General features: G+C 39.4%; 1 protein-coding gene across 1 annotated transcript; it reads right to left on the minus strand.

Annotated features, from left to right (window-relative positions):
• Window positions 1–1,551: 1,551 nt before the first annotated feature.
• On the minus strand, window positions 1,552–25,190 carry METTL14 (methyltransferase 14, N6-adenosine-methyltransferase non-catalytic subunit). The gene is made up of 11 exons (XM_084285558.1): window positions 25,069–25,190; window positions 24,756–24,844; window positions 23,957–24,044; window positions 17,175–17,255; window positions 16,757–16,844; window positions 14,402–14,492; window positions 12,816–12,957; window positions 10,158–10,250; window positions 8,637–8,753; window positions 5,613–5,823; window positions 1,552–2,437 (listed from the first exon to the last, which is right to left on the minus strand). Exons 1-11 carry the CDS (start codon window positions 25,132–25,134, stop codon window positions 2,124–2,126), a joined length of 1,380 nt encoding a protein of 459 aa, XP_084141684.1. The 5' UTR covers window positions 25,135–25,190; the 3' UTR covers window positions 1,552–2,123.
• Window positions 25,191–26,457: the final 1,267 nt, after the last annotated feature.

Genomic DNA, 26,457 nt, shown 5'->3' on the forward strand with positions numbered 1-26,457 from the left:
TTTTTTCCCCTCTTACACTACTTCAGCTATTTCAGCTTTGAAGGAAAACCACGGAAACTCAACTTCACATATTCAAGAGGGATTTCCTAGAATTGTTTACAAGACCATGTGTAATTAATTTCTTGTCACAAGTCTCAAGCAACATCCCTGCTTCTGCAAATCCGATACAGACACAGGGCTCATTTGGTTCTTTTTTAGGTCTCATCTTCAGTGCGGCCCACTTTTCTATGTTAAGAGCAGTCTAAGAACCAAACTACCAGCTAAGGACATAGGATTAAAAGAAGGAAATGAAAATTAATATTTTCTACTAACCAAGGAAAAAAAAAAAAAAAAGCCACAGGCTACCTTCTTAAGATTAAGTGTCCTCAGTATTTACTTTTTGAGCAAGAACATGATTAGTGCAAAAATCAAGAAGAAAATGTTTTCTTACTGTGGCATAACACAACTACTAAGTGCTGTTCTCAGTAGTGTTCAGCAGACTTTGCTGACAGCCAAGTGAACACAGTGCTTAACCAGCCCCCTTCCTCCCTTCCCCTTCCAGTCCTTCTTCAGCTTTCTGGATCTAACAGGAAGAAACAAAATGTAAGCTACAGGTGAGTTTCATTTACCCTTTAACAGCCCCTTAATACATACAACACCAAGGCAGTGACACTGACCAGATCCTCCCTGCTAAGATTTCATGCCCTGAAAGAACACTTCAGTAACTGACCCCCCCCCCCCCCCCCCCTTTTCTTTTTTGAACAGCAGACAACCACAATGGTAGGAAACCACAATAAAACTTACTTATTCCAAAACCTTAAGAAGAAAGTAAATCCACAAAGTATTTACAAAATTATTTCAACACTGGCTTTGATAAACAAGTTTAATAATTTGCTGCTTTACAGGACAGTTACTTAAAAGCTTGGCTTCAACAGATAAACACTGGAACTTAAGAGCCAATTTTCCAAAATCCATACCTAAGAATTTGAGATGCCAACAGTCAGGTTCATTCACTCTACCAAGTACTGTCCAGGAAGCTCAGAGTTGCAGCTCTGCTGAAAACAAGTAGTGTACGTACCACAGTGAAGCACTTTCTTGTCATGCTGCTCTCCAGTGCTAATCACCAACAGTCCACTCCCAATGCAGGTGGGGTCCACAAGCAAAGCAAAGTGCTCAGTCTGATGACTGCACCTTCTTTGTTCAGCTGCTTATGCTCAGGAAGCACTCACTCACCTCACATCACCTCAATTTCCAGTATGGCCTCTAACAAGGTCTTTCTACTACAAACATTGCAATTGGTCTGCAGTGGGACTGGTTTTCCCTACCAAAGAACAAGGCTATTACTGCCAGAGGCTGAGTGAAAATCCCTACTCAAGAAACGATCCAGACCTGTACAAGTTCTGGACTGGATATAAACGCACAACTTCTTGCTTTCACAAAGTACAACATGTGACTGCACAGAATCACCACTCTCCCCACAACTGACATCAAAAGCAAGTGCATGTACTTCACAAAGGAAAAATTAAAACTTGTTCCCTATTCCCAGGAATAATTTGGGAAAATTAGACCAAATAAGAAAAAATAGAATTCTATTTATTCAGTTTGCTCCTTGGTTTAAAAGAAGTTAAAACAGTATAGACACAGTACTTTTTCTTCCATGAATAAGAGAATAAGTCTGCTATTGCCATGCAATTCAGAACTGCATTTTATGCCCATTCCATCCTATTAATGCACATCAGCCCCAACCTGGACCTACAAGGAAGGAAAAGGAATCCATGTTTTGGAGAAAGTGACAGTTAAAAAAAACAAACAACACAGCTTGCAAGTTTCATAAGGGAACAGCAAGTATCTTCGCTTCAGTGCTGTGCATGGCTTGAAGAGATGGTGCTCCCTGCTTTGACAACAGAAGCCACTGGGAGGCTGAGCTTAGTGCCATCAGGTGCAGGATCCTGCCTGCAAAGTGAGGTGATGTGCCAGGCCAGTCACTAAAAGGCAGAGTATTCGGAACTGCTTGCACCAAAAACAATTTAAAAAGTCATCTAGCTTGAGTCCTCAAAATAATTCACTTTAGCAAAAACAAGACTAAGAAAAAGGTTTGGAGATGAGGCAAAGGACTGCGGGAAGAAGTGATTTCCTAGCAGGCGTCAGCGTGTGGGGAAGCCTCCCCTGTGGGTACCTCCACGACCCCCTCTGAAGCCTCCCCTCTCACCCCGGAAGTTAGTTCTGTTCCTCTCTCTGCCCCTCTCTCCTCGGCCTGCTGAGGTGCCGCCTCTCCCTCCTCCCCTTGGAGCGCCACCACCCCGGTCGGACTTGGACTTGGGTGGTGGTGACTTGGGCCGAAGTCTCTCGATCTCTTCAGTGCAGCCGGTCAGGTGGGAATTTGGAGTAGTGAAGTATGAAGAATATGTTTCTGCGTTGAAATTGCTGTTTGTGAGGGTGGGTCCGACAGTCAGCCAGCCTAAGGAATAGAAGCAGAGTCAACCAAAGCACTAACTTCGTGCTTCAAGGCCACCACAAGTGATGGGGACAGACTGTTATCTACATGTCATCTGTACTGGACAGGATGAAGAGGTCACCTCTTGAAAAACCACAGTTGTTGAAAAGTTAAGATTTTACTTTGACATTTGTACAGGCTTTTTGGATTGGGTTTGTTGCTTTTTTTTTTTTTTTTCCCTCTGGTTCCCATATCAATAAGTAACATTCAGGCTGTGGTTTTACAATACCACTTTCCCGGTTCTTTTCACTTGTTCTTACATTACATTTTCCAGCCCCTCTGGGACTGCACTGTAAACCAGACCAGTAAATTCGTCTAGTTTAAAGATAATCTCTTCTTCTTCTTTCCCCCCTTTGTAAAAGGTGCTTAACTTTGTCTCCAAGAACCAACTGTGACATTGCAGCCAGGAGCACAGCATTCAGTAAGCACACATTTGAAAACACAGCAAAATATCAATGCTGCTGAATCCCATGAGATGAAAACAGAGTATAAAGAGTTAAGCCAACCTGTTTATGTACAAACATAACGTTCAGTGAGCACTTCAGCTTCACCAAGTGAACCAAGGAGGAAGGAACATACTTGATTTAAATGCCTATCTCCTCAGAATATAAACTAAAATTGGGTTTGGACCTAAAATAAGGCTTGACCACTTGAAAATGTCACAGGAAATTTAAGTTTCATTTGCATCATTTTAATGAAGAAGAATGTGGCTCAGCAGTCTCACAACGTGCTAATATGGAAAACAAGAATAAAAGAAAAAAGGTCTATTTGCTTAGGTTTTCATACTTCACAGATCACTATGGAGATTCACAAATTCAAAATTGAGTAGTCCTATACTCAAAGCGTTAATCAATAAAAAAACACCATGCTCTGCCAACTTCCCAAAGAATAAAGGGATTTAAAGTACACAACCTAATAGCAGGATAACCACTAAATTTAAAAATACAAATGTTGAACCAGACAGACAGACATTGTGACACTAACTTATGAGAATTCACCTACAACAGCATTGAAGTAATGTCTAAACAATGTATTTCTACCAAACAAAAACAAAACAAAAAAACGCACAAACCACATTGAGACATCACCATGAAAATTCAAAGCAAAGGCAAGCCAAAGAATAGGAAAGGCCAATAACCACTACTCTCACTGATCTACAGTCGTGTGAGCAAAACCAAAACAGTACTGTGATATGTACTTAAGCAATATTGCCTACAGTTCCTCTACTGATATAACACTTTTTCCAATCACAGTAAAAGAAAAAGCAGTATTTTTTCTATCATAGGTATTAACATTCACGTTTTGTAAAACAGACCATGGCTGGACTCGTATCCATTTTCCTTCTGCTATCCAAACCATTCATCTCTACTTGGTAGAAAACAGTGTTATACAGAACTGCTAGAAGAATCTAAATCAAGTGAAACCACAGCATTTTTACCTCTCCATCCTCCAATCTCCTTTATTTTTGAAATGGGCATGCTGTTATTATTCATTGTTCAGAGACCAACGCTCACAGCACCTGTCAGCGTGTAAAGCACAACTACACTACCATGACATCAGGTACAAAGTCACCTCAAGCACCCACAGAATCACAGAATATCCAGAGCTGGAAGGGACCCTCAGGGATCATCAAGTCCAACTCCTGGCTTCACACAGTACCACCCAAAAATCAATCCCTGTGTCTGAATTCCAGCAGCCTTGGTGCCGTGTGCACTGTCCCGGGGACCCTATTCCAGTACCACTGATAACTGAAAGAACCGGGTCCATTGTGTTGTACTTCACGTTGGACTAGTGGCACTGACAACTGATATAAAAGCCAAAAACTGTGTCCAGATATATCTTATTATTGTAGCCTGTACTCTCCTGCAGCAAAATTACTTCATCATACATGACAAATTGGAAAGCCTGACCATCTAAACAAATAAAATGCAGTACAATTCAATCCAATCCATGTATTTCCACGTTATCTGTCATACTAAATGAAGGACCCAGTGTAAGACACTAGCTCTTGAGATACCGACAACAGGTCTAGCACCAAGCTCAGAGGGATTTAAAAATCAGTTTAGAAAAAGAAATCACACTCCTGAGGTGTAAATACATGCCACGTGGGGAAAAAGAAATCTCAGATGAATTTTGTTATACTCACTGATGAATTAAACACATGAACAGGTAAAAAAACATTGCTTAAAAAATAAGCTATTTCTGAAAAAATTATAGTTGTCACAGTTTCCAAACAACACAGATTCATGACTGACAGATCTTCACATAAATTAAACACAGACCTCCTTGAAATCTATTCTCTGACCTATGACATACCTCTGGAAACCTCTGTAGGACACTGGTATGATTTTTACAAGCAGAGAGTTCTGTTGCTGTGTCTTGCACATGATAAAGACATCTCAATTTTTACAGCTGCTGTGATATTTACTTCACTATTAAGTCCAAAAAATTGAAGTTTAGTAGGAACGACATATACAGAATCTGACTTTGAAAGACAAAAAACCCACATTTCAGTATTCCAGTAGAATACTGCACAATTTCAACATTTACCTTCAATTAGGATATGGAGAGCACAAAAGCCTGAAGATCGTTTTTATTGTTTGAGTAAGTATTTAGTTCTAAAAACGAGTATTTATAAAACAAAACAGAAAATAGTGGTACCCGAATCTGTGACTTGGACTTGTTCCTAAACATAATAGTAAGAGCAGAAATTATAACCGTAATATCACTTGGTACAATTCCATACAATGCTACTGCCACTAATGGAGAAGTCCCTTTGATACTGTCACAGTGACACCTCAGTCCTTCTGTGTTGAAGAACATCAGGCTGGTTAGTTGTCTGGGAACAGAAGGGTAGGGAAACCTGGGAATTTCTCCATCTAGCAGGCTTCTCACTTCCTAATGATTGTACCTACAGAAAAGTCACCAGGATGGACAAACACTTTAGCTCATGCCACAACTTGTTCAAAAGGTTTACTGAAATCTACACTGCACTGTCTGAAGTTGCAGCTAGTGCAGAAGGACTAAATATTACTGTCTCAGCTTCCACCAGAACCTATCAAGTGGTCTTAGGTAACAGAAGAGGGCTACTGAAGTAAACTAAAATTTAACTAGTTGACAAAATAAACATCACAGGTACCTGGTCGAATTGTACTGTCCCTTCCAAAAAGATGAAGACGTCGTCGTCCGAGGCAGAAATGCTCAATAATGTGGAAAATCTCTACAGGCTTTTCTATGTTGCCAATTTCAGGCTCTTCTGTGATGATCAGGTCAATGTCTACATTAGCATGGATGAAGTCACCATCTGTGCTGCGACGCACGGTTCCTTTAATGCCCATGAGGCAGTGCTCCTACACACAGACAACACAGAAGAGCACCCGTCACATGCTGCCACAGCACAGGCACCCATGGGTTAAGGGAAGTAAATTCTAGGCAGAGTACATCTCACTGCCATACAGAAAGAGTCCGAAGCATGAACTAGAAAAACAGAATGAGCACAAGCTACTAAAAAGGCTGTTTGAAAACAAAGCTGAGAGAGCACCAGTTACCTGGCTTGGTGAAATACATGCTATGAAGTGCTAGAACTCAGAGGATGAGGTAAGATATTTGAACTTCTTCAATTACAGCAAAGTTAGAACCGCTTTAAGCTGGAAAAGCTGAGAAATCACCATAAGAAAAGAAAGCGCAAGGTAAAGGTAAGAGCAAGAGAACAGTTTATTGTATCAGCATTCTGATCCTACCTTTTTTTCATACAAACAATTCCCAAAGTTCTCAGTCACAAAACTGTGAAAGCCAGATCTATTTTTTTTTAATATCATATCTGTTATGAAAATAGCTTTTATCCTTAGATTCCTTTCCAAAAGATATCGCTGCATCAAAAAGTAAAACCACTATGAAGCTATCAGTACAATCTCAGTCAATTCTGTGAGCATTAAAAATGTACTTTAAGTGTAACAAGCATTGCTTTCCTTTCCTCTAGAACATTATAGATCTCTGGAACTCACTAGTACGTAGTACTAGTACTATTCCTATGAATAGGAAATCACCCTAACAGGATGAAATGCAGGCTCTACATATTAATTTCAGAGTTCTGTTTCTGGGAATACTAAACCTCAAATGAGCTATTTTCCCTGATACCATAAAACCCTGACTTACTAACCGTCACCAGATAGCTCTAAAGAAGATGTAGACAAAAGTATGTAATCATTTACAGACTTTTGGCAAGGGTTTTAAGAGTTAGTGAATAAATACGAAAGGTAGAATAGGTGACCTATCAAATGTATGCAGTTGATCAACTGCATGGAAGCTATATGGTTTTTGGACATTATATTTATCTAAATAAAAAGCTAGAACACTGCTAAATAAATTACCCATCAAGCAAAACTTCATGATTCTAGTCTTTAGAAGAACTATCCAAAACACCTTATTTTCATAATAAATGGAACGTCACTCATTAGCACTGCAGATTCTACAACAGGTAGCACAGCACAAAGCCTACATCTGGAGAGATGCCTGAACTAAACACAGATGGACAGTATTTGCTACTGTAATCACTGGTAAATACATTTTGCACAACAGAGCTATTTAGTCAAAATAATCTAGCTGAATTTTCCATGTTTAGTACATAAGTAGTTACCTCAGCCCAACCGTTGTTCAATAAACAGAGAAATTCCCTAATACAAGAAATTATTCTCCTCCACTAAGACATGGAAGTGCCCCCCAAATCCGCCTCTCCCTCATGAGCAAGCTGCACATATTTGCAATATTGTATACAATAAACATACAGTATTTATACTTACAAATATTTATAGCTAATACAACACACTTTCAAACAAATTTCAGATTAATGTAAATGCAAGTCAAAGAAAGATTTTAAAGGGAAGTTTATACTTCTTAAAGCTTGCAAATCTGAGACAGGGCAGAGGATGCTTGACACTAATGAATGATTAATGAATGTAGAATGAGTCCAGAGCTTAAAGACACTTTAAACTATCAGCCAACTTTCTGCATTCAGTAAAACTGCCACAGTTATATTACAGCATACACAAAATAATTCATTAATCCTATTAACTTTTTTCTAAGGTCTTGAATAATATACATTTGAGTCTCTTAAATCAGAATATTTTTTTTTGTCCTCTGCATCTCACAGAATCACAGAATCACAGAATTTCTAGGTTGGAAGAGACCTCAAGATCATCGAGTCCAACCTCTGACCTAACGCTAACAGTCCCCACTAAACCATATCCCTAAGCTCTACATCTAAACGTCTTTTGAAGACTTCCAGGGATGGTGACTCCACCACTTCCCTGGGCAGCCTGTTCCAATGATCTCTTGCAATACACATCATCTACAACACATGCCTATGAAACTCCTTAATTTAAACCAAGCTAACTGATTCTGTCACTTGTGCATGACAGTCATCTTCAGGAAGATGCTGACTAAACTATGGTCCCTGACAGTCTTCCATCTGGTTCAAGTTCAGGGCACATACCTGAATATATGTGTTTAGAACCATTAGCCAATCTTCCAGAGTGATTTTTCATCATTATAAATTGACTACATCAATTTATAATCTACAGTTTTAAAGATTCAGACATCAAATTCAGCCAAGATCTTCTGCCAGCTTTAATTCCAGCCAAAAGATGTTCTTCTCCCCTCTTGTATGGAAAGAAGCTTGTGTGTTATACAAGGTTTTACTAATAGTGCTCATTTACTATTCACCCATGACTGAAATGACCCAGAAGACAAAAACACTACAATGTACAGTAGAATTTTCTATACATTTTTCCATTCTCACTCTCAGGATTTCATTTCTGTTCCCTCAATCTACAAACTGTCTTCAGCCATCTGCATTTCAATGAGGATCAAAATTATCACATTTAGAATACTCTAACAGAAATCCACAATGCATTATTAAACGTAGTTGAAACTTCTATACTTCATGCTGAGTGAAGTCAAGAAGGGGACAGAAGTTCATCATGCATTCTGTGAATATGTTGTATGTGAATATTTTCACATAATGCACTTTGTAGAAAAGAACTCTTGCCAAGAAGCCTTGGTATCCACTTCCCTGAAAACAGGTCACCAACTGCTGTGGAGCACCAGGTGTTCGATGAGCATGAAGGGACAGAATGGGAACAGAGGAATGTAGCCAAACCTTTACCTTGGTTCTTTGGAAAACAGCCTTAGGGTCTAGTGTCTTCGTCTTTCCAGGATTGTTCTTATTTGTTTTAATCCAACAGATGTCCTCACATCTTCTGTAACCCCATTTGCGTAGACACTACATGTTACGGACACAAAACAGTTCATAGTACACCAAAAACTAAAGTAACCTAAACTGAAAACTAATACGGATACTTGACTTTTCTTAAAAGTTATCTGGAAGAGAAATATGTCACAGATGAATGAACCACTTCACTGGCATGACTGTACTATGCTTTGTCAAGCTGTCAAAACAAAACAAAAAATTTATACACACACAGATTTGTCTACATACCACCTTTTTTTTTTTTTTTTTTTTTTTTTTTTTTTTTTTAATATCTAACCATAGATATTGACAGCACAGCACAGACTCCCTACTGAACTGGGCACACATATTTTATTTTTTTGTTAAACTCGTGACGCTTAAAAATTTAATCAGAACTAGTCAAAACAACAGCTGCCTTGGCCCTGTCTCCACTAATACCTGCAATCAGGTAGTGTTTTACATCCAAATAAAATTCTATAAAGATTCTTTACTATCACTTTGTGTCCTTTTTTTCTATATTTAAAAACAAACAAAGAAATCATAAGCCTATTTATAATTAGCATTATAATAATTTATAATTATAAATTATGAATATAATTATAAATCATTATTATCTTATACCTATTTATAACCAGCATTAGAGACCTAAGCTCCTTCAGATATGGCTGTGGTCAAGAACTGCCCAGCTACTATAAGCAAGTCCATGACCAAAATCATACATATGTGTAAAAGCTACTTTAACCAACCTCAGAATGAAAAACAGGTGATAAAGCCAACAGATTACTAACCACACACTGTCTTTTAACAAACATTGTATTGTTTTTTAATAAAACACTGCTCAAACTAAGAAAAGAATGTTTCAACATAAGAGCATACTGGAAATTCTTAGTCCACCAGCCCCAACAAGAAGCAGTGCTACCCTGGCATACACAAAGATTACTCTTTAGAGTAATCCAAGATCTTCCAGGGTAATAAAACCTCACAGCTTACTACAGAAGAGAAGATCTGCTTAACAGTGCCACACACACAATTCTGTCCCACTTGATGAAACAGCAGCACATTTCTACTAGAAAGAACATTTCTATAAGAAAATTTAAGACTTGTTAAAAACCATTGATTTAAATGCATTAAACATGGCAACCTGTTCCTGTGGCAACATGCATGCACCAAAAAACAAGACAGCAGTACAGCTTTCTAGTCATGAAAGAATTGTGCTTCTGCACAGTCACAGCAACTCATCTGGAAAATTTTAGTATCAAAACAATTAATGCCAGATCCACTTAAATGTATTTAATCCACTTAAAATTACATATCCTCTACCAGAGTAAGAAAATATCTCTGAGCCTTTGCAGCTGAGAATTCTATACAGAGAAAGTCAAAGATAAAAATAAACTTTTAAGCATGTCCCTGATAAATTGAATTAAAACATTGTCTTACCACTCGGCCAAGATCCAGACCCTCTCCTGATCCACACCATAGAAACACAAATGACCTTGGGGCAGCAATTTCTTCAATTTCCAATTTCATGATCTAATAATAAAATGTTTTTGAATTAAATATTTACTTTTTTTTTTGTATATAATCCCTAATTATATCAGGATAAATAGCTAACAAGTGTTGAAGCATTATCACAGAAACCATCAGAAAGCACTTTTAATTAAAGATGTTAGTTCAGATAGCATTATCTTTATGGCCATCTTCTTAAAATAGTTTTCCAGAAAGCATGGTGTGCAAGTTAACTTATCAGTACGTGTATATTTTCAGTGTAGTTGATGATCAGCTTGATCGTTATTTTTAGCATAAATTTTATCTGCACATAAAATTCCATTCTTAAAAGACTAGTACAATCCATGTGACTTTCTTCCTAAACCACTGCTTAATTGCATCATTCTTTGGTAGTAAAAAGATTTAGTAACAGAACAGGGGTACTCTGATTCTTTTGAGCCCTGAAGTCACTTGTATGAAGCTTATGAAAACATGTTTAAAATAAAAAATAATAAAAAAAATACACACAGCCTTATTCCTATTATCATATAGAAAAGACATTCTCTCCATTTTCACTTTCAGAAAAAGAAAAAGTAAGAATTTATCAGGACAGTGGTTCACCAATAACAAATGAGAAACATGCAGGATGAAATAACTTCAGATGCAAAGCAGCTGTTTCTCAGTACAAATTGAAGAGATTCATCTGTAACTTGCCAACACATCAAATCAAGCTTCATAGCTTCATTAAGCATCACTGTTAAGAAAAATAATGCAGTAGAAGGCAGTCTAAGATGATACAACTCATGACTAAGAGGATGACTCCTTACTCAAAAAAAAAAAAAGAAAGAAAGAAAACTTCTAGATTTTCTGTAAGGACAAAATATTTTTTCCGTCAGACAACACTGCCAGGCATCATTTTTTTCCTGACAAAACGGGATGGCTAACACAGAAGCTACCTGTTCCTTAATATGTCCTTAACATTCCTTAACACCTAACCTATTATTACAGATATGAATACCTTTGTTTTCAACTTCATTCCTTTAAGGTGGACTGTGTTTTATTTTGTTCACTTGATTGATTAGTTTGACTGATTCACTTGTGAAGTTACATACTCACAGGTTTTGGCTTTAGGAGACAAACTCAATCTAATCTACAAGGAAGCTGTCCCCCACATAACCCTCCCTCCAAACTACATAGAAGACAGATGAGAAAAATCTCCACTACAGCTGCTTCACTCCAATGATTCACTTGTATTGTGACAAATCAGCTGCTAACACAGACACAGTCTGCATACGTCTCAAACAGGGTCTCTGAATGATATGTATTTATTAACTGTATATTCCAACCAACATGCCTGAATCTAAGGATTCCTGACATGGTTACTCGAACAGTTTTTAATCAGCTATTCTGCTCTACTACTAGAAATGCTCTGTTTTCTTGTGGTTTCTTTGTTTATAAATGGGTAAAATGTATATACATGTATATAGACTAGGACCACTTTACTGGTATTCAACATTAGCATTACAAGATTTTTTGTTCTATGCCCAAGTGAAGGAATACTTAAGCTTGTCAGCATGCTTTGTGTCATCAAATTGCTGTGCTTAATGAGATTCAGTACCTCAAGGCCTCTAGGCCTCACCCTACATTTCTAGAGCTGACTTTATAGAAAAGGTACAGATATAAAACAGTTATGTATCACTAAGTCTTGACTGTTTTCTTCTTTACATCCACATGCGTTACTACTGGAACAATTTTTAGATCTTTTCTGCAACTCAGTTCTCTGAAGTTCAATAAAACAAAAATACCTACACTGATCTTGAGAAAGATCACATCTTACACGCTGAGATTTCTCCTTATTCAAAAAGCCTTTGAGGTGACTAAGTAGTAAAGGAATATGTAAATACAAGACAAAAATCATAATCGATTGATCTATTTTGTCAGGCTTCTCAAGATTACAATTGGATTGTTAAAATTTCATACCTAACCAATACTTCAGAGAAAGAAGGTATGTCAGTGACATATACTCATCTACTCTTTTGATGAAAGATTAATGTGTTAAAAAGCATACTTTAGAAACCTCTTCAAGAATTTAAAGAAACAAGGGATTATTTACAGTGGAGATATTGTGAATTTCAACAGCAAAAATCAAAGAGAAAAGGAAACTCTGAATTTGGGAGTAGACAGAAAATCCACTTAGCACATTTAAGTTTTCCGTCAGGCTCAGGGAAAATAAAATGGTATTTCTAATTCCTTAAACTCCTCGGGGAAAGAAATGTCTTTTAACACAAACACTGTAGGCATACGTATGATATAAAAATTATTTTTTATAAGAATCTAGACTTTTGGTTTCGAAACACATCCCATTTTTCTTTAAACACATCTCTAAAACATTCTGCTACCAACTTAAGTCCTCAAACTAATCCTTAAATCACAGAATCACAGAATTTTCTAGGTTGGAAGAGACCTCAAGGTCATCGAGTCCAACCTCCAACCTAACGCTAACAGCCCTCCACTAAACCATATCCCTAAGCTCTACATCTAAACGTCTTTTGAAGACTTCCAGGGATAATACATGTATGAAATCCTTTCCATAGCAAGAAAAACACTTACATCATCCCAGGTCCAGCACTTTTCATTGGCAGTAATGCCAGTCTCTCTGTAGTATTCTTCCAGTGGTGGTTCCAAGAGAATCACATCAAATTTGGACTTCAGTTCCCTAATATCAAAAGCTTCCAAGTCTGCTTGTAAGTACCTATTTAAACAAAAGATGATCAATTGCTTGGAGAAGTTACAACAGTGCTTTGAAACTCAGACTCCACACAGCACTTCTGCATAGCAAGTTAAGAGCAGAGACTCCCATTTAGTTCACGAAAGCTTAAACACACTAAACACAAGGAAGATGCATAAAGCATTCTTGCTTAACCTAGACTGGATGCTGTTCCATGGACGACAGAGGAGAAAACATCAACATTTGAGTTAAACATCAACTCACTAACAGGCTAACAGACTTCTGGTTTGCTTCACTTCAGAAAAGTGGCATATTTTTAGGATTGGCATTTGTTTTATATTACGTTGAAAAGATTCTGAATACTGGAAATGTGGTTACTTTTCACATAATATAAATTTATTTCTCTATCCATGTAGTAAAAGCATAATTCCCTAACAAGTTCGTTTACTTAAATAAGCTCAAACTCACCCTTATGCCTGGCATCTACACCGGCCCACTAGGTACTGTTGTATCACTATCCAAAACAATGATACCCTGTTCCCCCAATACCTTTAGTTTCAAAACGCCTGATTAGCAGACTACCACCACCCTTCCTCCCAAAAATACATCTGGAAGAGATGATTATTCTGTGAATGTATTCACTGCTATCAGAATGTAGCATTTGATTACAAATTTTCCCTTTTTTTGTTTTCAGGCTAAGCATGCAAAAATGCATCTAATTTCAAAATACCAAGTTGGGTTACACAGTTTGTGTCTCAATTGTTTAGACAACCCCTTCAAGTTTTTTCATATAATTTATGAAATAATGCTGTTTTTCTGAGTACAGATTAGGATTGCATTTTAAAAGCATAAGGTTCACATTCAGATAGGTTCAAACTCCTGGGAGTAACATGCTGCATGCTTATACTGCATCTAGCTCTCAGCAAAAAACTGAGAGGTAATTTGAAGTTAATAGGACAAATTATTTCCAGCCAACCTAAACTTTTTTGGTCTTAAACTGCAGAGTAACATCTGATTAATAGACAATAAGAATGAATAGACACTAAGCAGAATATTATATAAAAACACTTTTAAAAGAACAACTAAGGTTACACTGAGGCCAATTTTTAGGTTTTCTTGTTAGCATAAACTACACAATACAAAGAGATTAACGATCATACGGTACATTCCTTTCAGTTCCCAAATAAAAACCTGCAGCTCAATCACTTGGCAGCTCAGTCTTAAAAAAATAAAGCTTCACATGCTGTAAATAATCACACGTTGGAAGGAAATTTATATACTGCATTAAACACATAGATTAATGAAAACAAACTGATTTTATTCTTCTGAAGTTTCAATTAATCTGTATGCACAAACAGAAATAGAAAATGTAAATTCTGAGCAGGTGTTAAAGATAGAAATTTACATAGCAGACAGCTAACTTCAAACCAGTCTGGAGAAGAAAGATATTTTCCACAAGAACACTTACATGGGAGGAGTGTTAGATTTAGATATCAGCTCGTCCTTCAATCTGATGAGCTCTCTAAGTTTTGGATATTCTTCAAACCTATCTGCTAAGCCTAAGAAGAAGAAAACATGAAGTCAACATGTTAATACTTAGCCTTATTTTATTTTTTGTTAAAACAAACCACACCATTCAAAGAAGATTTTTGTTCAGTACTTAAAAGCTTTCTGCCTTTACCCAGTTAGTTATGGTTAATGCAGCTGGATATTAATGAATTCAGTGTCCATGTTCTAATCTTCTCTAAAGCACCACACTGATCAAGAGTTCACAACTCCTTTTATAAGAAGGAATATCTTTCATTTAAACGAATAGTGGAAGAATGATGAAAGAAAGTTATTTTGTTGTTCCCCCACCCATAAATTCATATTAAGATATAATTAACACTAATTTCCACCATTGTTTTAGTTGATCTTTGAGGACTATCTCTACAGAAACAATTGGGTTGTAGCTGATTCCCTTCAGCCCCTTATACAGAGATCTAGTACTTAGCTAAGTTGTGGAGACTTGAACATGGGTATATTTATTTATTGGATTTCAAGACTTAGCTTTATGATTGCTAATTTTCAAACTTTTTACATGTATTGAACTCACAAGGGAGAAGCCTAATTAGGTTTTCTGCAGTAAACGTTTCTAAAAAAAATAAAAATAAATCAGTATACTACAGCTCCCCTCCAAAAAAAGTGGCCAGAAAGAGTATATTTCTGTTATTTTTAACAATAGTATCAGCAGAAGCTGAAAAGGTAACCATCCCAGTCCCCAAGCAGCTTTAGAGTTATTTACAAAGTCTCATGATCATTCACATTTACTACTTCAGTGGAGTGAGAAAAACAAAAACAGACTCCTCTCCTTTAATTCAAACTTCTGAACTCCAAACTCTAGGCATTACAGTGGTAAAAGAATTTGTTAGTATGCATCCCTGCTGTCTCCACAGTTACTTATGTATAAGAAATCACAAATTATTTTCATCTCTTCCCTCAAATCCCTAACATCTTAAGAACACCACCATGTTGTTCTGATATCCACTACTATGTTCCTTCCAGTGGAAGTCAAATACTCCTGACCAGTGGAAATGGAAGCTGGTTACCAGCAGCTAGGCAACAGATAAAAAAGAATTTTCAATCAAGATAACTTTAATTGTTTAAAACAAAACAACACAAAACAAAAGCATTCTCTAGGATGCTAAGTGTCTCTCCCTGGTATTATGGGACCACTACCTCCCCTAGAGTTTTTTACGGCATAGCATCCAATTTTGAACTAGCACCCAAGCAGTCTCAGCATTCACGCAGAAGACTTACGCTAACCAATATGCCATTCTTTATGCAGCAGAGAAATTAGAGTAAATAACATGGGCTGGTATCCACTCTTTACATACTCAGTTCCAATAATAATGTACAACTACCTCAAGTGTGTAACTGTGAGGCCCAGGTATTTTTTAAATTAAGATATTTTTTAAATAACTGAGTCAAAACAGTTTTAATACTAAACAACCTGATGTGCTTTACAGAAGCATTCACAAAATAGAGAGAAGAAAAACTAATACCAACTGCGTCGATAGGCAAACAACCCTTTTTTAGGCTGGCACCTATACACAACATTCTTTCCCTGACAATTGTAATCACGATAAAATATGGGCTGAATAAAATGTTGCAGACAGCTGTAAACAGGGAAGTGTCCTGCCTTGTTTTAAAGCACGTAACCACTACGCACCCATTCTGGGAAACAGGACCAAACAGGACCCTTGATTTTGGAACTATTAAATTTGGGCTTAATAAATTAAGAATTCAAGAACAAGCCCTTAAATGATCCGATAAACATGAACTTAAAAAATTACATCCTCTAAATGCAGTAATGTATTGGGACTTCTAATGAGTTGTCAGAAGTTACAAACCTTAGCTGGTAAATATTATCCATATTGCTTACTACATTGAATACTTCAGTATTATCTGTACTCTACATGCATTCTTGGAGACAATACATCCCAGGAACAGCTGAACTACAAGTCAGTCAGTTACACTTCCAAAGGCTTCAAAATCTGCTCATTAAACTCATCTACCTCATCAAGCTTAGTTTTAAAAATATTTTCTTGGTTAAATACTTTCAAATAAAATCCCAAGATAGACTGGTTAATATTCTCCTAAACGATTAAAAAAAATCATTCACATGAATTTATACATTGATATGTATGCACAGAGGGACAAAACAATGAAGTACATACATGCATATCTACATTTTCCAGTAACTGTGAGAAATCAAGAAAGGAAAAAAAACAAAGTGCTAGTGAAGAAAATGAGGTAATATCAATCAGTTAGTATGACATACCAACATCTCTAATGAAGTTCTGGGGTCTGTGTCCTGTATCCACAAAATGCTGGCAGTAATCATTGTGGGGATTTAAGCTCTGAGTACCCTAGAGAACAAAAGGATTTCAGTGAGAACTACAGTGATATAACTAAACACACACACTGCATGCATTAGTCTGATAAAAGAGAAAGTAACTGTTTTTTTTTTCAACATGCCTTTGTAAGCCAAACTATTAGAGACTGTCGCATTCTTCCTCCCAAATCAGACTCCCCATTACTACTGCTCACTGTCACTCTTACATCTTTCAGGAGAACCTGTGAATTTCAGTTTATTACTTCAACCTTTAAGGCTGTGTTTCAAATGTAATAAATTGCTGAAACAGTTTAACACAGCTACACCGTTTCTGACTAGAGTTCTAACTGCGCAAACTGCTCACCTTCAGAAAGGTACTGGAATCTTTGTAAATCTCTTCTTCATAGGGCAGGTTCTCTTCATCTTGCTGCAGCTCTACTTCATCCTGGGAAACAAGGCAGATTTTAGAGGTGCATAAGATCATGCTGTATTTCTCCTTGTTATGATTCTGCTTCTTAATGAATTGAGCGAGCTGTTTACAAACATAAGTCTCTTGTAACAGTGCATCATGAATGGTTCAAGAACAGTTTTGTATCGGGGGTGAAGGAGGAAATAACCTGTAGCCAAAAAGCTCTGCCTCTCACCACTGATGACAGGGTTACTGAAAAGGGGTCAGGTGACTAAAATAAGAAACCATTCATTTCTAGACACCAATAGTGTAGATTGTGCTTTACAAGGTGTAGAACTTCAATTTTTGTCCCAACATTTTTTCACTCATTGAACTAAAGTGAGGTATAGATTTTTTTTTGAAGTTCTTCATTAGTACAATCTTTTTCACCTTAGCAGCTGAAACCATCTCCCTATACGTGTATAGATCTGTTATAGTCCACACCATGAAGAAACACTACATGGTACAAAATCACGTTTCATTTGGACTTTTTTGAAAAGTAACTTTCAACTTCCTACTTGTCAGTCTCACAATGAGCAGGAAGGAGGAATTTTATCACAATTTCTTCCCTAGTTAATGTCACCAATTGTCCATTCAACAGATTTCTTGAGTTCGGAGATCTGTCATACTGACACACTCTGAACTTCCAATGCAGTATTCAGAGAGAACAGAAACAAAAGAGACTCTTCATGTCACTTTGTTTTTTCTGTTCATTCTGAAAGAGTCCATTATATGTAAATAAAATTGGAGAACCAGTGAATAACATCATCTATCATATTTGAGTAGGATTCACATACTCTTTCATACACTGCTGATTACAACAGAAAACTTAATCAGTTAATATACTGCTTTGTATGAGAAAAGCTGTGTCAAGGCTGAAATACAAAGAAAAGACATTTTAAGATAGACATTTAATTTCTTAAGAAAGACGGATTTCTCTTAGAAAACAACTCCCCCCCCCACCACACGTTAATTCAAAAGATGCATAGAAGAGGCTCTTACTGTCTTTGCATTTACCCTATAGTAAATAAGCTGTTTGTCAAAAAAACAGAACAAGTTGTTCTCCCTGTTTTGATCCCTCCAGCTGTTAAAATTGTGAAACACATGTAAGCTCTGTGTTCTTTCCAACCTGGAGCTTAGAACCAACTTCTGAAACGCCTCACAAAATTAACAGGTCAGACACTTCCCTCTCTTCCCCATCTCCCCAGTTACTTTGTTAGATAAAAAGAGTAACTTAGGGCAACAGACTTTTTTTTTTTTTGTCTTCCTTAACCAGACCCCTTCCCCCAAAAAATATTATTATCAGAAATAGCAGTAGTATGTACAAGTAAAATGAAGGAACAGCAGACAAACACCAGCAAGTGCTATTCAGGGGAAAAACAAAAAAAGCAGAAAGCTCAAGTTTTACTAAATTCTGCTTGTGTGATCGTAAGATAACACCTGTTTTCCCTCTCCCATTTTCCTCTAAATTTTAGCCTTCTGGTGGTAAGCACTTGTTAGATACCTACTTCTGAGTCATGCCAGTCCTCTTTATGCCTTTATAATAAATAAAAACATAATCTTGCAGCTGCAAAGAAAAAGGCATGAACTTTCCAATGGCAAAGCACAATATAAACAGATACAGAATGAAATTAACAACAGTCCAAGATAGGACATTCTTGTACTGGATTTACAAATTTGTTTTATTGTTGCTAAGTTGGGGAAACAAAAGCTAACCACAATTTTTAAATGCACAGTGTTTTCAGATGACTGAAGATACATTATGCAATTAGGAAGATTCAACAGAGTAAGATTATTTCGGCATCCCGAACAATGACAAGGAGGCATTCCAAGCTCACAGACCACTGCTTGCAGAAACCAAGTGAAAAAAAGTATCAAATCAGGCTTGCAGACAGCAAATTCGAAGGATGTGTAATATTGTACTTAGCAAAAAGGTAAAACTCTGGGCCTCTTTGCCACAGGACACTGTTGACAGCAGACATTTATACAGGTACAAGCAAAACTGATGAAGTTTACATCTGGGGAAGGGGAGAGATGGAGCATCACAGCTCCCAGAAGCCTGCAGCCACGCTGGGAGGGGCAGCAGATAGCCTAGTCTTAGTACCCACCACTTTCAGTTACAGGCTAGGGAGCTCAAACTAATCCTGGCACAACTGTTACGGTTTGACAAAAACACAAGTACCGTACAAGTTCTTCAGAACCACAGCTGAACCCTCTGACCTTAAAATCTCCACTATTCATTTTTGATAGCGAAGCATTTGTCCCACATCCCCCGTCTCTGTGGTGTGCAGTGCAGAGCCCAGCTTCCAGGCAGAAGTCAATCTGCCAGCAGGCAGCTGGACAAGCAGACTGCTCCATGACATGCAACTAAGACAGTGAGGAGCTTCACATGCAGCTGGATGCTACTGTGGCAGCCTGAAAGACCTACAAAGGTTTAATAGAAAATAGTCTTTTACTTTGATTTCGTCTCCACTAAACTTTTATTCTTTTTGCATACTCTTTATTTCTCTATCCTACTTTGCTTCTGGTACTTGTAAAGACAGCCTTGTGGATCAGACAGAAGGATCTGTTTTCTTTTAGGCTCTACAATAGATTTCTTCTATTTTCGTGAAGAATACCCCCTTCTGCCTTCCCTTTCTTCTTTATGAAAAGAATACTGTATTTTACACTGTCAGACAGCTAGCACTGCTAAAAATATACGAGTGTCAAATTGAGGACGCGATAAAACTGAGATGCAAAGGACTTGTCTAACACCACAGACTACCAATCAATGAAGATCCTGCCTCATTTAACTGCTCCATCTCCTTCCAGTTCACAACATTCTTGTGACATAAAAAGTTGATTATAAATTTGGGATTTTAACAGATTTCAAAAAGAACTTTTCATGCAGACTAACATTTAATCGGGAGACATTAAATTAAACAAACATAACACTTCAGATGCAACGATTTACAAAATACTGATATAAGAGCAAAAACTCCTTACATTTGAGTTTTGTTTTTTCCAAATAATCAAAAGAATCAAGAATGGAAATGTCTCAGACCTATGGACAGGACTCAACACAGCCTTGTCTCTGGGTCCGTGGTCGTTTTCTTTTTCTTTTTTTCCCCTCTACTTGTAGGAGCCAAGTTTTTGACTCTTTCAACCATAAAAAGAAATCCTGGCATTTTACCAAGAAAAACATCCCATCTTCTTTTTCACTATATAGCCGTTTATTTTCATATGAGACAAAAGCTTATTAAAAACCACCACTATAACTTAACATTTATTCTACAAACAAAAACCCATTTCTTTGCATCAGAAGTTCCTAACTGGCTGAGATTAACACACTTCAACAAACAAATTTTCTTCAACAAACAAATTTCACAACAAATCCTGCTCTTAGACTTCCACCCAATAATGAAAAAGCCTACAAAGGACTGACTGACTGCTTCATGCAGAACCCAACAATTCAGCAAGTCAGGGTTGTACAGATGTACCAGTCACTTTCCATCAAAAATATTTACCTCTAATTTTACTAACAAAATGGACACATTTGTAAAATTTGTCTGGAATGCTGGTAGCTAAGGCTACTATTGCTTCTTCTAACATGCATTAAGTTCAATCCAATCAGGCTTGATAACCTAAGTATTTAGATTTTTAGACCAGTTCATATTACAAGACTAGATTTAAACTTGCTCAAAGTACTAACAAAAAGGTTATATAAACACACAGGATTTTACCATGTTCTTATCTCCTTGCCAAAATGGAATTAACAGTGTCTGCAGAAAGCAGTTGATGGCTCCATTATAGATTTTCAACTTGTGCATTTCATGTTCCATAAATCTATTCATCGGCCAGATTGAAGTTGATCTGAGATAGCATTACTATTTTTCCAATTCCAACAACATAGCAAGAGCTTGACCCCTCCGTAAGTGGTTACAGCCCACCTCAGGGTAAGTTTCTCCATGTTAAGATTCATATGCTAAACACAACTGAAGTGACTTAGCCACATATATCACACCTACACACAAAAAATTGTTTAACCACATACTTGGTGAAAAATGGATAAGGTATAAAGAAATATGAACTGATCACACGTGACCATGTGCTCATGAGCACTTCACAAATATTGCGTGCACTCTGAAAATCCTTTCGAGACAGTGATTTAATTGGTTTGCTAAACAAGATCTACAGACTACCACTTAGCACATTAAAAAAGAAATGTCTTTCTACTTACAGATAGACCTCAACACTTAGCCATCAAAAATGTCCTGTCATATATCCACTTCTGGTTTTAATAAGACAGTACTATTGAAAGCTTAATAGAACTGAAGACAAATGTAACCTCACTTTAAAAAAATAAATGTATCTATTTTTAGGTGTCCAGGGGAACAGCAGACATTATATATCTCGTAAATAAACTGAGCTTGATTCTACATAATCACAGAAGCAAGATTATGAGGACAAGAAAAAAAAAAAGGAGAGGGAAGACACTTGCTGCAATAAGATACAAAGCAAATTAGAAAGACAGCTGTATCATAATTGTTCTTTTGTTTAACCTCTTTCCTCTACTATGTTAGCCAAAGTACTACATTAGATATGAAACAAGACAGCTATCAAACAGCACTTGGAAGATTATTTGAAAAATGAAGGGCATGAGAGTTTGACAACCACTCATTTTTCAGTGACCATGGAGGCTTTTTTTTCCACCCCAACTGAACTTTTCCTGGTTATTTTTGACACTTAAAGTATACCCTGAACCAAGCCTCATACTAGCCCTCCCTTAAGATCCCTTCATTCGTCCTTTCATACAACACAGCATTATTTTGCACTTGGCAGGGAGGCTGGAAGACACCCTCAGCTTCCCCATACCTCATCTAATGACCCGTGCAGGCTTTTCTTCTGACACAAATTTTGCTCAAGATTTTTTTGTGTAGCCATGCACATTTTACCACTCCTTCCCACACAAGCCAACCAGCAGCGGCACTCTGTCATTCCCTGTGGGCACTACCACCTGAACCCACCTTCTCCAAGGAGCAGTGCTAAATGAACTTCCAAACACCAGGTTCTGGTGAGCATCCAATGCAACGTACCTAAAGCACATCTGGAGAGAACCATGCTGGCTAAGGTCTTTGCAGTGGAAAATACCAAGGAAGATGTTACTGAAGGACGTATCACAGAAGTCATACAATGGATTCGGTTGGAAGGGACCTTGAAGATCATCTAGTCTAATGCTATGCCATGGACAGGGACACCTGCTAGACCAGGTTGCTCACAGCCTCACCCAACCTGACTTTGAACACTTCCAAGGATAGGGCATTGCCAGCTTCTCTGTGGAACCTGTTCCAGTGCCTCACTATCTTCATCACGAAAAAAATTCTTCCTCACAACTAACCTACGTCTACCCTCTTTCAGTTTAGAACTGCTGCCCCTTGTCCCATCACCACATACTCTGCTAGAAAGTTTTTCTCCCACCTTCTTAAAAGCCACTTTTATATATCGAAAGGCTGCTATAAGGTCTCCCCAGAGGCCTTGTCCATGCTGAACGACTCCCATTCTCTCAACCCTTCTTAAGAGAGGTGCTCCAACCCTCTGATCACTTTTGTGGCATTCCTCTGGTCCCACTTTAGCACATCCATGTTCTTCTTGTACTGTGGATGCATCTTGAACTGGATGCATTGTTCCAGGTAGGGTTTTACAAGAACAGCGCAGAGGATAGGAATTGTCTCCCTCACCCTGCTGGCCATGCTGTTTTTTGTGTAGCCCCTGGTATGGTTGGCTTTTGGGGCTGCAAGCGCACAGTGCTGGCTCATATCTAACTTTTCATCCACCAGTAACCCAAGTCCTTCTCTGCAGGGCTGCTCTCAATCTCTACACTGACATCGGGAATTGCCCTAGCCCGGGTGCAGGACCTTACACTTGGCCACGGTGAACTTCGGGAAGTCCACGAGGTCCCTCTGGATGGCATCCCTTCCCTCTCACGTATCAGCTGCGCCACTCAGCTTGCTGTGACCCACAAACCTGCTGAAGGCACACTCAATCCTACCAGCTACATCACTGATAAAAGTATTCAGTAGCGCTGGCCCCAGCACAGACCCTTGGGGGGCACCACTCTAATTAGTGGCTTCCTGTTGGACATTGAGCTGCTGACTATAATTCTCCGGACACGGCCATGCAGACCATCATATACTCTTTAGCAGCCCATCTATCAAACCCACATCACCCCAATTTAGTTGCAACAATACTGTGGAAAACTGTATCAAAAGCTTTACAGAAATGCAGGTAGATGACATCAGTACCTCTTCCCTTGTCCATTGATGCAGTCACTCCACTGCAAAAGGCTGCTAGATTGGTCACCTCCCTGTCTTCCACATGTTTTGTTGTAACGTCCAGGAGGATCTGTTCCATGATCTCACCAGGCACGGAGGTGATGCTGACTGCTCAGTAGTTCCCAAGTTCTCCTTATAACCCTTCTTAAAAATTGGTGTAATATTCCCTTTTCTCCAGTTGCTGGGGTCTTCACCCTACCACCACGACTTTTCTAATATGATGGAGAATGGCTTAGCAACTACTTCAGCCCTCATGAGTATTTAAAGAACCTATACACATCCCATTTATTTGTATTTATACGTGTACACATACACACACTTTCTTGCACCTCTCAGGGAAGCACGAGCACCAGAGAAAAAAAAGTCACTTTTTCCTTTTTGTCTTACCTTATACTCTTCAATCTCTTCTTCGTCAGCTTCTCCCTCATCTGGATATTTGCGTTTTGCGTTTGGAGCAGAGGTATCATAAGAAGCCCTAAAAACATGCATAAAAATCCTCACATAAAACAGCTTCTGACACTACAGAGAGAACATTTCTGATATCGCTGAAGATCTGTCTTAGCTGCCTGCTTCCATTAGTTTGAAGTGCTTCTGAAACTTCACATAGGGGAAGTTGTTCCCCTCTCAGAATACTTGACACGAGTACAACTTCCTAATGATAGGACTCCTGACAACAGCTACCTTGTCTCCTTGTTCTCCTGTTCTAACAGGTACAGCTTATGCTGAGGCAGTACCTATCGCAAATTGGGCCTGCTCACACCCAAAGTCTGCATTACTTACATGTGAGAACCAATAAGCACCAGCTACTCCATCCTGGTTTTTAACTGAACCCGTCTCTCAAACCGTAAGAACTTTTAAACTAAACTGCACTGTAACTGCTCTTAGTGAGAGCTGTGGGACAGCATAGCCTAAAATAACACCTCAGTTCAGCTTCACAGTAACTTTCTAACACAAGAAGAGTCTTGATTTGTGAACTGATGTTAGAGGTTTTGACCAAACTGTACACATCCCATTAAGAGTTCGGATGCGAGTGACTAACGCACTGCCTTTCACCCCGACTTCCATGTTTATCCGTAAGTGGCATGCCCTCACTTTGCTGCCTGCAGAGCGATCCCCCCTACCCGTTTGCCAGCATTACAAAGCACAGCGGGCTGCCTGCTGCCGGCGGGGGCAGGCCGATACTGACCGGCACGTCTCTCTGGTCTCGGCGATCTCCCGCTGGTCATCCTTACTGTTCAGCACGGCGCCGATGCTGTCCGCGCTTTCGGCTCCCAGCTGGAGGAGAGGTGGCACAAGCTGACGCCCGGGTCACCGCCCCGAGTCCCTGCCGGACACCTCCGCCCCGGACACGGCTCCCAACGGCCGCCGCCGACCGTTGACGGCAGGGCCGCACCTGGCGCTGCGCGCGCCCGCTGCGCGTGGGGAGGGTGCGGGGCCCTCGCGCGTGGCGCGGCAGGGGAGGGGCGGGGCGGGGCGGGGCGGGCAGTGCCCGTCGGTACCTGCTGGGCCAGGAGCTGCCGGCGCAGCTTCTGCCGCTCGCGGATCTCCTGCAGGCGGCTGTTCATCCCCGCCGGGCCGCGCCGCGCCGCGCCGCGCCGTGCCGCGCCGCCGGGATCCCGACCGCGCGTCACTTCCGCCCCCTCTGCCAATGGGGGAGCGCCGTGGCGGAGGAGCGGCCGCGGCCATGTTGGTTGAGGGCAGCGGGGCCTGGAAGCGGAGAGTCAGAGTAAGGCGGGCTGGAGAAGCCGCCTCCTGCCACCAGCGCCACCCGCTGAGCCCTGTCCCCAAGCACCACGTCCAGCCTCTCCTTGAACACCCCCAGGGGCGGTGACTCCACCACCTCCCTGGGCAATCTGCCCCAAGGCCTGGCTGCTCCTTCTGAGCAGAAGTGGCTCCTCGTTGCCAGCCAGACCCTCCCCTGGCACAACTCGAGGCCGTTCCCTCTGGTCCTATCGCAGCTACCTGTGAGCAGAGGCCGACCCCAGCTCCCCACCCCTTCCTTTCAGGCAGTTGCAGAGCATGAGGTCTCCCCTGAGCCTCCTCTCCTCCAGCCCGAACACCCCCAGCTCCCTCAGCTGCTCCTCACAGGCCTTGTGCTCCAGGCCCCTCACCAGCTTCGTAGCCCTGCTCTGGACCCGCCCCAGGGCCTCGATGATATGGACCATTTTTACCTGGAATTGTTGGACCAAAAGATGTGGGCACCATGGCTGCACAGTGACCTTCAGCTCTCTGTTACACAGCACGTGGTGTTCCTCTCCAGGTACCTTGGTGCCAGGAGCCATCCCAGTTCCATGATACAAGCCAGTCACTCTCCTTCCTGGATAGTATCCACACCAATGACATTATGCAGATCGCACGTGAAACAGAGAAAGATACATGAGGAAGAGGAAATTAGAACACTGCAGACTAATGCAGAAGCAACACTTCCAACATCCACGTTTCCCAGTGATTGTGTATCATAGGAAAATGATGGAGATTTTAACTGTTAAAAAAATCCTAAGAGGTGATTTATTATCTCCTTAGAGAATATGTTACTAGCTACACTCTCCTATCTATGGAAATGTTATGGAAAAGGAAATGCCATCCCATACTATTGCACGCTTATTTGATACAGTTGGCTGTAATGAATACAGTGGAAGTGCCTGCACAGTAACAAAATCACTTCCTCCTGGATGTGATATGATGAAGGTAGTGTGAGCTTGCATTCCATTTTTAGAACTGGTTGCTAAGGCAAGCTAATCTTTACAAATACTAATGGCTATAGAAAATGTTGTGCTGTATACATACACTGCTTCCAAATTAAAAGCCTGTATTTTTGCAGGATGTTCCTTGCCTTTATTTTCTGTGCACACCACACTTTTGGGCCTCTGAGCTTAGTCTGCAATCTG

This window comes from Netta rufina, assembly GCF_964035555.1.
Source record: "Netta rufina genome assembly, chromosome: 4".
Taxonomy (NCBI): Eukaryota; Metazoa; Chordata; class Aves; order Anseriformes; family Anatidae; genus Netta; species Netta rufina.

Bases quoted from the DNA above. Each gene is read 5' to 3' on its own strand.
- METTL14 (XM_084285558.1), bottom strand. From the start codon at position 25,134: ATGAACAGCCGCCTGCAGGAGATCCGCGAGCGGCAGAAGCTGCGCCGG. The intron at 17,256-23,956 runs GTAAGACAAAAA...CTTGTTTCCCAG, and splicing joins AAGAGATTGAAGAGTATAAG to GATGAAGTAGAGCTGCAGCA. The intron at 8,754-10,157 runs GTAAGACAATGT...CGTAACATGTAG, and splicing joins GTCTGGATCTTGGCCGAGTG to TGTCTACGCAAATGGGGTTA.